This window comes from Colossoma macropomum, unplaced genomic scaffold (assembly GCF_904425465.1).
Source record: "Colossoma macropomum unplaced genomic scaffold, Colossoma_macropomum, whole genome shotgun sequence".
In the NCBI taxonomy this organism is placed as follows: Eukaryota; Metazoa; Chordata; class Actinopteri; order Characiformes; family Serrasalmidae; genus Colossoma; species Colossoma macropomum.
This window is the reverse complement of record NW_023494805.1, coordinates 11,031,146-11,046,292: the sequence shown is the minus strand read 5'-3', so window position 1 is coordinate 11,046,292 and position 15,147 is coordinate 11,031,146. Positions and strand designations below refer to the sequence as shown.

General features: G+C 39.8%; 1 protein-coding gene across 13 annotated transcripts in view; it reads right to left on the bottom strand.

Annotated features, from left to right (window-relative positions):
* The window catches only part of LOC118825694 (adhesion G protein-coupled receptor L2-like), a 180,121-nt gene that overhangs the window by 27,041 nt on the left and 137,933 nt on the right, over positions 1-15,147 (bottom strand). For all 13 annotated transcript variants that reach the window (XM_036596446.1, XM_036596449.1, XM_036596450.1 and 10 more), the window contains 4 exons: positions 14,786-14,995; positions 13,271-13,491; positions 11,401-11,467; positions 1,040-1,131 (listed from right to left, as the gene is read on the bottom strand). In XM_036596446.1, coding sequence (XP_036452339.1) covers positions 1,040-1,131; positions 11,401-11,467; positions 13,271-13,491; positions 14,786-14,995 — 590 coding nt within the window. The remainder of the gene's footprint in view (positions 1-1,039; positions 1,132-11,400; positions 11,468-13,270; positions 13,492-14,785; positions 14,996-15,147) is intronic.

Below are 15,147 nucleotides of genomic sequence, written 5' to 3'. Positions count from 1 at the left end.
AACATGTTACAAAAACAAAGACTCTGGAATAAACATAAGGAGAAAATAATTTGCCTGGATAGAAGACAGAATGAATGCAAGAACGGAGCTGTTTTGCCATAAACTGGCACCACAAAAAACAATCGCTACTGCTGCAATCATGCTTCAGTCCGTGTTTTATTAGCACAATAGCTAAATGCCCTGAGAAGATCCATAAATAACACAGACACAAATCCACTCGGAACCCAGGCTGAGAAATTTGATAAGAATGCCCAGAGAGCATTTCTAGATGACAGAATTTCACTCCACTCCGGCTGGGTTTTGAGAGAGTGTGCATGCTGCACTTTTTCTCCCTCTCTCTCCAGAGATTCCCGGAACTCTTCACATGGATCGAATGACACATTTGCTAGACAGGACGGATGGTGGCCTGCTACAGCTACATGACATGGGAAGCGTTTTCTTTTGAGTCCGTCTCCTGTTACTCGGCGCGCAGTTATGACTGCGTGTCCTATAAAACGTCTCTGTTTTAACGTGAGCCGTAACGCAATGACAGTTCTAAAATATGTTCGTGCTTTTCAAGGACAGTGTTTACAAGAGGCTGTGACACCACTCATGTGATGCTAAAACGAGTGAACAACTTAACCGCTCTGTGCAGAGGTTAATGGTTTTCCTAATTATAGCCGTAAAGTCAAATTAGCAGCTCTGCTAACATTTGGCTTGAATGCAACCTTTACCCCGTCCTCAGCCTTTGACCCGGAACGCTGCCTTGCGTACTTTTGACATAAATTACACATCCATTTCCATAAAACTAATTTGAGTTAATATAAAGTAATTGTCACGTTGTAATTATTACAATTGTGGACATTTGGCATAAAGCGTGACCATACGGAACGTCGCAAGCAAAAGCAATTAAGATGGCAATCAAAGTGCGGTGGAATGAAATGGAAAATGGGGTGGAATAAAAAAACGAGGCCTAAATGTATCTTGGAACAAATAGGAAGGGTGACTAATTTGGTGGACAAAAGAAAGAACAGTACAAACGTAAAAGAAGCAAACTCACCTGATGCTTTCCAAGCGGCTGGAGTCGGGCTTCACCGAGGTGGAGTGTTTCACCATCTTGTACATGGTCACAACCAGGAAGACCAGATTGAGCTGTCAAAACATTCAGAGCACGGTGAGCGGACCACACAGCTCTGCCTTTAATTTCCTGGAATCCCACATTTGCATTCAATCATTGGCATGACATGTTTATCGAAGGCAACAGACACATTTCATATTCCAAAGACTTATGCTTTTACACAAGGGTGTTTTCTCAGGCAAGCCGCGGAAAAGAGACGGAGGTCAAAGCGGCAGCGGGTCCCACCTGGGATTTGAACTCACAGCCCTATGATTACTGCGCTATTAGTTCAGCCGTTGGACCACGGTGCTCTAAAAATGGTTTATGTTGGCCGTGGTGTGTTACGTTCTAAAACGAAACGCTTTCAATAACTCATTCCGCAGAGAGCGACTGCTAACGTCGCCATGTCAAAGCACTGCAATGGATCACATCTGTTGGAAACTCCCAAGAACTTAGTCATGTTTCTCGACTGGGGAAGACAAGAGCCTCTCTTTCTACACAAGCAATGATCAAATATCCTAACAGTATCCTGCATGTTTGAAATATTCACAAACTCTTAATGTGATTAATGGAACGGGGGTCCAAGTCTTAAATCCCGATCCCATCCACGATACCGTTTTATTATACATAATGGGATCCAATGGGTACACCTTAAAATAAACCCCCTCCTCCAGCCAATAGCGAGAAAGATCACTGCTAGTTCACACACATTATCATCCACAGCCTGAAGTGCTACCAGTTGGTCTTGATTTGAGGTTCAGGAGCCGTTTTGAGATGTACTGCCTCGCGGACACCTTCCCAGACTGTAAGTCATGAACACGGGCCGTGGAGAAGCCTGCTCGCTGCCAAGAGCTTGTGTTTTTCTTTGCCGCCCGAAACATGGGAACGTACAGTAAATCCTAGTGAGGCGGAACAGGGCTACTGGGACACGGCTCTAAAACAACAGCGCCAATTAAAAAACAAATAACTTCGATGGGACGGCCAAACTGATCGCTAGATTGTGCGATAGCTGTTGAAATGCACATGAGGGCCAGGAAAAAAAAAAACTGACCACTATTTCAACTGTTCAGGAAAAATCTAACATTTACATGAGAACAAGAAGTTTGTCTGGAAGAGAATAATAGACTGAGGACAGAGTGAAATGAGAGGTTTGTCACTTTGGCTCGATTACTGAATTTTTTCAGCACGACTCAAATACAGTTTTCTGTTTTTTGGGGGCCTTTTACTAATTTTTATGAATTTTTAAAATGCATTCATGCATTTGTTGGTAACACTAGTTTAATGTCTGCTTATTAACAGTTAATTAACTATTAGTAAGCAATAATGTTTATATTTTGTATTGTTAATTGCTTGGTAATAGTTTAGTGATCATTATGAAGCAGATCTTAAAACGTGTTACTGCATTTTTTACATTTTACACATATCAGAACATGATTGCTAGCTGGCATGATTGCTGATGGTATATGAATGTGGTCAAGTTTGTAGGATGTGACACTGTGTAGACTGCAACAAAAAATGGGTCTCACTTTATTTGGATAGTACACTACAGATCATACACTTTTAAATTGTTAAACTATCTGTTGAAATTCACTTGGTTCTACACCGTGGTGGGATTAGGGTTAAGATTTGGACCAGGATTAGGGCAGGGTGAGGACTGGGTTTAGGTTTTGGATTAAAGAAAATTACAGTAAATTAAGTATTTAGTTGAATGAAATTTAAAAGTACATTAAGTATCTACAAAACATCCAAAGTGCACTATCCAAATAAAGTGTCACCAAAATTGATACAGGATAAAGGGAAAAGTTCAAAATCAACAACTTTCACAGTAGCTTCTTTCTGCAGGCCCTCTTAGTGGCTATTCTGCTGGCAGAAAGGAATTTGACTTGAATATTGCTGATATGGAATATTTAGATGTATTCAAAGAAAATATTTTTCAGATTAAATAAACGCATTATTGGATCTGTCTGTGAAAAAGTTGAGTGAGCAATGAGGGGTAAAACAAAGAAAAGTAGAGAAGCCCCTGCTGTAAAAACAATAGTGCTGTCAAAATCAAGCTGGAATTCCATTTTATGATTCAGACGCTAAGAGAATACCAGCCAACATATGTAACAGTGCCCTAAAACTCAAATAGGGATCCATTTCAGTCAAAGCCATTGCCCGTACACTATTACATATCGCTGCTGTTGGAACAAAACCTGTTTCTCCATTTTTGTCATTTTTCAGTTTTTGACATAATCTAAAAATATCTTTCGCCCTTTACCTTGTTTGTAAATTTCATGATGAATGGGCCAAAAGAAACGGTCCAAAATTACTTGGAAATGTGTCTGGTTCCATTGCCTTCCATTCAAAGTAAAGTAAGTTTTTTCCTTTTCCTGTAAAGTTCTCATTTTGGAGATACGAGGTTTTGTTTCCGACAGCAGCGATATACTATATTCGGCATTGTGCACTGGATTGTTTTCAATCACCAAAACAGACCCCCAAAACAGTGCACTATACAGTACATAGCACATGATTTCAGACCTAACCTTGGATAATTTCATGAAATATTTAGTTTTTCACAGTGTGTAAGTGCAACATCTTTGCAGTAAGTGTAATAGAGAGTCATATAATGGTGCTTCAGGGACACAAAGTAACTCTGAAAGAGACTAAGAGGCTGAGGATGGAGTGAAAGTAAAGATCTGTCACTCTGGCTCTCAGCCAACTGCATTCTGCCCTGAAAAAGGTCCTTCCATAACAGTGGAGGATCAATATCCTGATCTAAATGTTATTAAAAGGCTCGCTCTTCATAATCTGCCACCCATCTAATTCTCAGTGGGGCCCAGAAATAAATGGAAAAACCTTCCCTAACACAGCGGCCGTTTTCCTGCCAGAAGAAGAAGTACTCCATAAGTAAAACATCGAGTCTGGAGGGGGGGTTATCGGAAATAATATCACAGCGGCCGAAAGTTATGAAAGCAGCCCGGCCGCGGAGCAATCTGGAGCTGATCTGCAACATCAATACCCCTCTGCCTTTCTGGAACAGGCACAAAGCAAAACACAGGCCCAGCAAATGGAGTCTGAGGCAAACAAGTCAAGTCTGCTTGAAAGGCTGCATGAAAAAGCACAACTATTTCAGTACGAGCTTTTTTCTTTGAACGTTTGTCCATCAGCTTTGGAAATGAGGTTGATTCATGTGTTTTTGGCCCGCTGATAAAAAACAATCCTAAAAAACAAACCTTCGTTTGGTAAAATGTGCAACACACATTGACATGCAAACAATACAAGCATAACCATGTCCGTAGTCGTTAACGTGGTATATTTTCACTGGCTTATGCTCAGAAAGAGAAAACATACAGAGTGAAGCAGGAGTTGTTAATTAAAATCGTATCAATTCCACACACAACAAAGAACACAAAAACTCATCTGGATTTCCGCACTTGAAAAAAAGCCCCGGTGTGGGTGAAGAGGATAGTGAGTCAATGTTCTTTGAAAAGAAAACAGAAAAGAAAGCAAATGGATTCTTTGCTTCATCGATCAGCAACACGAGTTCAACCTAACCACCTCTCCGACAAGGCACGGAGCAGAGAGAGAGAGAGATAGGGAGAGACAGAGAGAGAGGGAGAGACAGAGAGACAGAGAGTGAGAGAGTGAGAGAGGCAGGGGGGAGGGGGGGAGACGAAAGGGAGAGCAACCAAAAGTGTGAAAAAATGCATATGAGAAAGAAAGAAAGAAAGAAAGAAAGAAAGAAAGAAAGAAAGAAAGAAAGAAACTTCAAAAAGGATGACGAAGAAAGGTCTGCAAGAAAGAGAGAGAAAGAGAGGGAGAGAGAGCGAGAACAACAAGGGGGGACAGAGAGAGAGAGAGATACAGAGAGAAAGAGAGAAGGAGTGAGGGAGTGGGGGGATGGAGGGAGAGTAACTAAAAGCGTGAAAAAGATGCATGGGAGAAAGAAAGAAAGAAAGAAAGAAAGAAAGAAAGAAAGAAAGAAAGAAAGAATGGTCTATAGAAACTCTATGAAGGATGAGGAAGAGAGACAGAGAAAAAGAGAGGGAGAGAGAAAGAGAGAGAGAGAGAGAGGGAGGGAGAGAAGGAAGGTAGTTCAAGAGAGAGAAAGATAGTGGAGGAGAGGAGCAGAATAAGAGAGAGAGAGAGAGAGAGAGAGAGAGAGAGAGAGAGAGAGTTTCTTTGAAAAAGAAAGCAAGTAGGGAGAGAGGGGGTAAAATTAGAGAAAGAGAGGTAGAGAGAGGTAGAGAGAGAACAGTAGAGAAAGAGAGAAGGAGAGGTAGAGGTAGAGTCAGAGAGAACAGTGGAGAGAGACAGAGATGTAGAGAGAAAGAGAGAGCAGTAGAGAGAGAACAGTAGAGAGAGAGAGGTAGAAGTAGAGGTAGAGTCAGAGAGAACAGCAAAGAAAGAGAGAGAGCAGTAGAGAGAGAGAGAGAGAGAGAGAGAGGTAAAGGTAGAGTCAGAGAGAGCAGTGGAGAGAGAGAAAGAGAGAGAGCAGTAGAGAGAAGGAAAGAGGGAGCAGTGGAGAGAGAGAGAGGTAGAGGCAGAGTCAGAGAGAGAGCTTTTAGATTAGAGATTGCAGTGCTGTTGAGTTTAGTCTGAGCCACCGGGGCCAGTGTGGGAGCAGAGGCTGGAAATGCACTTAACACAGCTGGAGTGATGACACAGATCTGATGAGACAGCCAGGCTGGACTAGGCACGATACACACACACACACACACACACTCACACACACACACACACCCCTCCCTCCTCTCCCCCCGAATCACCCCTCACCTGCCAAAAATAGAACCCCCACCAAACAGTACAGTAACATCAAAAACAGTCTGGGGCAAAAAAAAACGGCTGGGCAGAGAGGACATTCAAAGTGAGCCAGCAGAGTGTTCTGGCAGAGTGTTTCTCCTCTGTGTGAGTGCAGAGGTTAGTGTGAAATCCATTTCTGTAAATGCAGCTTTCTGTGAATAGTGTTACATGTATGAAATGAATATATGCAGCAGAGCACATGAATAGATATTACATTCCCCGTCATATGATCAGGCCTCCTTCTATTGTTCACGTTGTTTCTACTCGTCAGTGTTAACAGCAGCTAAGAATTATGTTTACACTGTTGAGCAATTCTTAAAGGACTGTATATTTGCTCTGTTTTATTGTTTACTGTCCTGTAGTTAATGTGATACGGTTTACAGTACAGTGTATAGCTAACACTGTGTTGCATCTGTATGTATTAACTGCCGCTTTTCATAACAATCAGTCAGTCATCAATTTCTCATCTCTGACTGGATCAGAATGCAGCTGCAGGGGTTCTGACTGACCAGGAAGAAGAAAGTATTTCCCCAATACTGGCCTCTCACTGGCTACCTCTTAAATTTAAATAAAGTGAGTATGTACATATATATTGCTGCTGTTAGAACAAACACTCGTATCTCCATTTTTGTCTTTTTGCAGTTTTTGACGTAACTTGAAAGTATCCATTGTCCTTTACATTGTGTGCAAATTTTATGATGACTGGACCAACAGAAATGGCCCAAAATCCCTTGGAAAAATTCTGGTTCCATTGACTGACATTTAAAATAGAGTGTGTTTTTTCCTTCTCCTGTAAAGTTCTCATTTCGGAGATACGACGACAGCTATGTTCATATATATGTATATATGTATGTATGTATGTATGTGTATATATGTATGTATGTATGTGTGTATATATATATATATATATATATATATATATATATATATATATATATATATATATATATATATATATATACACATTTTTTTTTTCTTGTACTTTATTGTTTGTGTGGGATTTATGTACCAAAAACAAATATAATTGATTAATAATGGTTAATAATAATAGTTAATAATAATTAATAATAGTTTTCCACACTCTGTATATCCCTTAGATGCCCTCTGTTTAGAAAATAACAAGCTGTTTTTGTTACTTTAAAAGTAAAATATGTAAATATTCTCTGTTCTTATTGGCTGTTCTGCATTGCGCTGCATTCAAAAAACACTCCTTATAACTTCAGCTTGAATGAGTGAGGCTAAACTGCTGCAGGCTGAATCTGTGGATAACTGTAAAAGTGTTGGTTTTTGTGACATCACAAAAACAGCGAATTCAAGCTGGTGTATTGCTGCAGCTTTTATACATGTACTGTATAGACAGTAGAGTGAACAGCATGTTTTGAAACTTTCACAATGTTTATATACTGCATCAAAAGTTTTTCACTATATATGGCAACTTTAAAGCACTACATGGTTTGGCACCTCACTATATTTCAGGCCTCCTGTGGCTTTAGGTCTCTTAGATCATCTAAGCAGTTGCTTTTAAATTTTCCACAGTCGAGACTGAGGTCTTAAATATTCCATGGCCGATTGAGATTGAGGCCTTCTCTGTTTTGGCCCCTACAGTGTGGAACAGTTTGCCACTTTCTATCAGGTCCTCCTCTACTCTTGATATTTTAAATTCTGCTTGAAGACTCATCTTTTCTTCATGGCTTTTGCTTCCGTCTAAGGTCTGTGGTGTCCCAAATAATAATTATGTGTTGTCTGATTTGTGCAGACCTGTTTTTGATGCTTTTATTTGTTTGTATTTTTATTTTTGCACTGCTTTAGCTATTGTTTATTATGTTATTTGTATTTTATATAAGTTATTGAATCTGTTTGGACTTGTTTGAACTTGCTGTACAGCTCTTTGGCCAATGCTTGTTTTGAAATGTGCTTTATAAATAAACTTGACCCGACTTGACTTGTGTTAAATGTTGCACCACGTTTTTGGGGGTGCCATATGTTTTTTTTTTCCTCAATTAACACACGACTGTGATGAGGATTGATATTAAACATAACCTGGATGACATACCTACTTACATCTTATTCAGAGCGACTTAAAAAAGTAAACTGTTATGTCTCAGTGCATATGTGCATAGGTACATTTGTCTGTGCGTGGGTTGCAGGTGTTTACGTGCATGAGTTAGTCAGAAATCCTCAGAAAAGCTTCTGTAAATGCAGCAAATTAAGCTACGTTTCATTTTTAATAGATGCGTCAATACCATTTCTTTTTGGTACGGAGCTTAAGGTTAGGCTTAGGTAGTTATGTAAATATAATACACATGAGACTTTAATATTACAACCACACAACAAAATGATATTTTTTCATTTCTTTAGTAAAGAAATGGTCCTATATACAACCATGAACACTCGAAGAAACCTTTGTATGATTGAAGAGTTCTTTGCATCGTAAAAGGGTTCTCGGAGAATGTGCAATAGATTAACCTTTTTGTGATAACCTTCTATTATTACAAGCTTGACATTGTAACAATAGAAGAATGCTTTCTGGTGCTATATAGAAAAAAAATGATGATTTGGGGAAATTACACAGATCCGTCATGAACTGGCCAGTCAAATCATGCACAAATTACATTATCAGAGCTCCTCTGGGAGAACTAACCCAGGTCAAATAGGGCTTAAGACCCAACATTTGAGGTGTTAAATTATCCCTGCAGACCTCTTTGAAAAACTAAAATCAAGTCTCCTGAAAAGAACAGAAGCTGTACTAAAGCTAAAGATGCCTTTCAAAAATATATGAATAAAATATAATGTTATCCCTAGTTGTGCTTTTCTGTTAAATATACCTTTTTATTTATTCATTGAAAAATTAATAACTTCTAATTAATGGTTGTTTGCCTGGAAATTAAATGAATGGAAGGCAGTCTCTGACCTATGTGCAGTACTGTATATCTGTCTGTGTGTGTGTGTGTGTATGCATGTGCGTGTGTGTGTGTGTGTGTGCGTGTGTGTGTGTCCATCAGAAATGTACTCAGTCTCAGACAGCGAGTCCACACAATAGTGTCAGTCTCAGCTGCTGTCAGTGAGCTGTAGAGTCCAGCTCTGCTAATGGTGGCGTATCTTTCCTTTTACCTTTACACCCCTCCTCCTCACCCAATTTCTCTCTCTTTTGGGATGGAGTGACATTCAGGCATGAGTCAGAGAAACGGGCAGTCAGTCTCTCTCTCACTCTTTCTCTCTCTCTCTCTCTCTCTCTCTCTCTCTCTCTCTTGCTCTCTCTCTGTCCCTGTAGCTGGCTGTGTTGCTGCTGCTGCAGTCTACAGGGACATGAAGTCTTCTTTGAACTCCCTCTGAATCATCATACAGCCATAGGAGAGTTTCATAAAGGGACATGGCATTCACAGCCTACATCACTAGCCAAAGAATCTTCTGCTATGAGCACAGAAGGGGAAATACTCAATGTTTTCTAGCTCAGATTTGTGGGTTTACCCCTTTAAGCCTACATTGAAAAGTGGCATAAAGTTGGACGAACTTGGTATATCACCTGATGACTGACATGCTCTGATTTATCACAAACATTTAAGACTTCTCAGGTGTCATGTAATTCTGAATGCAATTATAAACACGAAAATAAGGTGCGTTCACCTTTAATGGAGTAAAAACACTGACACCACCACCTCTCTAAAAAACACCATGTATAATATAAGTCTTCCATAGAAAAATCACACCGTGACTGGTATCAGTGAAAGCTCAGCTTCTCTGGTTGAAAAGAGATTTTAAAATGGGTTAATTTGTGAAAGTTTTAAGAAAATTAGTCATGAATGTCAGCCATGTACAGTCTTAAGGTCAAACACATTATCAGCATGTGATTATTTGCTGATATGACTGCACCAGAATATAACATCGTTCAGCTCTGAGTTGAATAAATCTGGTAGAATTTGACCATATACTGCTTTGATTCAACTGTAATGTTACCCTGCATGCACACCACTGCTGATTCAATAACTTGGCAACACCTGTCCAGCAAGTGATTGGTTGCTGGTGGGCCTTCCACACCAAGCTCATGCATGCAGCAAGCTTGACTGAATGAAAATTACTTTTTAATGGGTATTTTAAAAGAACAGGAACTAATATAAACTAGCAGTCAGCCTACACAGGCTATATTCATTCACCACATGACACAAATTGATAATATCGATCTTCTTTCATTTTTTTCTTTGAAATGCATGCTCTGTCTGACGAGGGGGCGTACACTTAATTTGTTCTTAATCTCAAATTGTAAACATCACTTTCTAAACAGATTTCTGAAAGCATTTTCCACACATACTACATTACCTGTTTTCCCAATTTTTTTCCCCAAATTAGATGCATTTAATTCCAGCTTCTGGTTAGGATTCCCCAAATCACATGATACCACCAGTGCTAGGAGGGCGAAAGCTAGCACAGGCTTCCTCTGAGACATGTGAAGCGCCACCGCATCTTTTCGAACTGCCACTATTGCAACGTCATGGACAGCTGAATGTGCTCGAAAGAAAGTGCCAACCGCCAGTTCTGTTATGTCAGCTAACAGATGCCTGCACTGAGTGATGGGGTAAACGAGGCAGGGCATCCTACCCACCCAGAGAGAGCAAAGCCAACTGTGCTTTGTTGGACTCCTGGCCACGGACAGCTGTAGCATCAATAGGGATCGAACTCACGATTTCCTGATGATAGGGCCAATGCTTAGATGGGTGTACTGCTTGGGAGCCCCCATATTGCATTATCAATGCATTGATGAAAAACAGTTAACCTATAGCCTGCAGCTATAGCTCATGATTAGGCAAAGCTATCAGTTTGCTAGTAAGGTAAAAGGTTCAGTATCATGCTCATCATAGAAATCAAAGAACCAAGGTCAATGTAGCACTGGGACTGGAGAATATCTTTTGGTACTGGTTATCACTGTACCACATCATTGCTTATTTGCATAAAGTTAAGTTGAGCTCAACTTCATTGCGTTTCTCAGATAGTGTCTGGCATGCTGGGATAGATGACATGATCTTTGAGTATTTTCTCAAATATGCAATGAATTTTCTCTTATAATGTAAGTCACAGAAACTCTGTCATGGCTTTGTAGCTCTGCCCTTTCATCACTGTAGTCGCCTGTGTCTTGTTAGTTCTGTATGTATTAAAAGCACTAGGTTTGTTCTTGCTGTGTGTTGACTTTATTGCATCCCTAGTTTGTAGCTTCTATTTCCTTGTATTGTTTTTCCAGGAGTTCCTGGTTTTGACCTCTATAACCTTCTTATTTTTGGATTTGGACTTGCCGATACTGACCGTGACTGCCTGCGATTTGACCTCTGTTCTGAATTATGACCACAATTCCTGGCAAAGGCAAATAACCTTGACTCCCAGCTACATCCTATTGCCTGTACCTCCTGTTTGTTACAAAACAACACCTAATCAAGAGTTATTTCAACAATTATTTAGCTTTTAGAAAGTGTGCTATCACTATAAGTTCTCTGCAGCGAGCTTTACGATGTTTGGTGGTTAAAAACACTTACCATTATAATGAAGGCAACAGGGCCGATGAAGCTCCAAATGAAGTGGTTATCAACCCTCAGCCAACAGCTGCAAAACAATAGATGCAAATCAGTCATTGCTGATGCAATTCAGCTTCAGAACTTTCTCCTAACAGATAAACAGACTCTTTGATAACAGGCAAGCAAAAGCAAAAGAACAAAACCCGCATCAATACGAATCCCTCTCTTCATCTTCACTCTTCTTTTGAGACTGAGCTAAGCTTGCAGTGTCTGCTCCACATACGCACCTATGCAGCTCTGATTAAGAATTCATACCGAGTAAGGAATGATTTATGTGTGTATTACAGATGCTATCTGCATTTGAATCCAGCCTGATGCGAAACTGTACATCACAAGGGATTCTTTCAGAAAAAGAGATGAACAAGTAAAGCAATTTAGAACCCGATCTCAATCAGGTGCCTTTGGAAAGGAGCTGAGTCGGCACGCAAAATCATTACAGTCACAGTTTGCTTAGAGCTTGTTTCTCTTCCCCGCGTCGGAGTGGAGATTTGCCAGGAGGGAGCGACAAAATATGCTCTGTCTGTCTCATTAACACACGTACACAGGTTTGAGCTGAGAGAAACTGTTTCTTCTCAGCTAGTGGCTCAGCTTTTATACCGGTGGCCTTATAAAAGCCCCGGTATAAAAAGGTTTAGCATCCAAAAAATGGAATTAGAAAAGCAGCTGGAGCCTCATTACTCTGGATGTCCCTCAGTTGTAACAAATAGCGTATTTACTCCCTTAAACTCTGAGCTTATTAAACAGATATTAATTTTAAAATGTATTTTGCATGTGCTGTTATGAATTATTCAGTAACTACAAATAGTGGGTGAATGGGGCGGGTGATATTTGATTGAAGCTGGAACAGACAAAAAAGAACCACTAGTGTCACAATTAAAAAATACCACCAAATCTACAAATACAATGATTTCTATTCAATGTTTTTCATACTACATAAATCCAATTAAAGATGACTAATTATTCTGTTCTCTAAAGGGATACTAAAATTTTCATTGTATGTTATTTTTCCAATTAATGTTGGGTTTTTGTGTTCATTTATATTTATATGAACATTTTCCACCCTCTCTTTATCCCTTACAATTAAATGAGCTGTTTTTATAACAGGCAAAACAATTTACCTGTGTTTTTAAGGCTTTTAAGACTGATGTATGTAAATAGGCTCTGTTCTGATTGTCTGCCCTGTATTGCACTTTATATAAAAAAGCATTCATTCAAATGTAAATATAAAATTAGAAAAATAACATCTTTCTGCAAATTGTAGTACATAATTGCTATTTCCAATGTGTTCGATTCAAAAATTAAAGTGAAACAAAATTGTGCATTCTCCCCTTTTAGCCTGCTCTTCAATGGTCAGGACCCCCACAAGACCATCACAGAGCAGGTAAAATTTGGGTGGTGGATCATTCTCAGCACAGCACTGCTGTGTCTGATCCACTCACACGAGTGCAACACACACAAACACGCCACCACCATGTTAGTGTCACTGCAGTGCTGAGAATAATCCACCACCCAAATAATGCCTACTCTGTGGTGGTCCTGTGGGGGTCCTGACCATTGAAGAACAGGGTGAAAGGGGGTTAACCAACATGCACAGAATCAGATGGACTACAGTCTGTAATTGTAGAACCACAAAGTGCACCTATATGTAAGTGGAGCTGATAAAATGGACACGGAGTATATTGAATTGATATCGAATTGTAGTGAAGTTTGAGATTTCATAAGTACTGAACTGTTTCTTAAGTAATCATAACTGAGCTGAAGCATTGTGAGGTCACAGATTCGCACCCCTATTGCGAATGTCTGCATGAACACGGAGGAAAAGGTCACTCACGCTGTGGCGGTCCCGTAGCTCCGGTAGTCGATGGCTGTCGAAATGCCCACCACCACGGCTGGGAAGAGGTATCCGGAGGCGTAGTAATACTTCCTGCGCGAGAACTCGCTCTCAAACACTTCCACCAGCATGAGGTAGAGCTGCACACTCTCCAGACACAACCAAGCGAACGCCGCCAGGAAAAAGAAATGCAGCACTCCAGCAACGACCGAACACACAATCTGCTTGCACAGAGAGAAAAAACAAGACCGACAGGCAGAAATATTGTTAAACAAAAAAAGGAAAGGAAAAACATCAGTTACAGAAAGCCAGCGCTGTTCCAAGGAGTTTATCACACAGACACATGTCCACATTTTCATAACATACTGTTTCAATTTGCATAGTTGGACAGTGAATTTATCCACAAGAGTTTTTGCCTAGATCTGTGTTCATTATCAATGTAGTTTTTCTTCTTTCCTGTGATTCTGATTCAAAACATTGTCAATATGTTTGGATTTCGATGAGCCGACCTTCTCAACTCAGATGAATGTTAACATCAACATTAATAGATGCTGTCAGATTATGAAAAAAGAGCCTCATACATAGTGAACATTATCTACAGCAGTGTGTACTATAGAATATTTTATTGTTATCCTCATACATTCAGCAATTCTAGAACACTGAACAACTGCTTGTATCTTAAAAAGACATAATATGAAATTCTATTATTTTATTAATGTATAGTATTATAGTAATCAGTACCTGACCTCCCTACTGCTCTTGTGACTGAATGCAATCAAATCCTCACAGCAATGTTCCAACATCTAGTGTAAAGCCTTCTAAGAAAAGTAGAGGCTGTTACTGCAGCAATGGGGAGATTTCCTCTTAATATCCTTGATTTCAGAAGATTTCTAAGAACATTATACATAAGTCAATCCACTTTCATAGGAAAAGAAAATAGTCTAAGAAATATCAGTGGAAATAAGTTTCCAAACTGGAAACTAACTACCATGCAAGACCACCTCCCAGACCACCAAATCTGTCAAAAAATTGCAAATCAGAGTCCAGACTTCAACATCACTGAATGTGTCTGGGATTTCTTGGATTGTGACCAACAGAACATGCAACTAACTAAGACTGAACTTTGCAGGTGTGGAAAAATAGTCCTGTTTATTCAGATTTTTGGCATCTGTTCTGTCTACAAATTGTCCAAATTGTACAAATTGTGCCAATTGTTGCTGCCCAAAGAAAAATGTCTCCAAAACAGTAACACTAACAAGAAAAGGCAAAATTGTTCCTGACTTAAGTTGTAAGTTAATGTACAGAGATTCAAAGTGGTTTTTGGAAGATTTCTATCGATTCATTCCTCATCAAATTTTCACATGATGGGACAACTGCTGAGCTTCAAAAAGAAAAGGAAAATGGAGATGTTTTTCTTTTGGCAGTAACAATATGAATCAGTCATGTTTCTTTTTATGTCCTGCACAAATTGAATCACGACGTTACTAAACCGCATTCACAGCTTTGTTTGCCTACCGGAGCTCCAGTCATGTCGATGCCCACGAGGAAGAAGAGCTCAGCGATGAAGAGATTAATGCACAGGTTCTTGTGGATGGTGTTGCGGTCACACTGCAGGCCACGGAAGAAACAGAAGGTGAAGATGCTAATGGCCAGACAGACGAGGGAGACGGCGATGCCCATCCGCTTGATCACATTCAGCAGCAGCTCATGGACACTTACATCACCCTGAAACACACACACAGCAAACATCATCATAAATGCTCACATTGCAGATTCACTCTCACAATGGTATTGTACACAAACTGGCTATGTGTGCATGTATATGTCTGGTATTTTGTTTTGTATTATCTGGTTATTCTTGTTTGCTCTGTCATTTT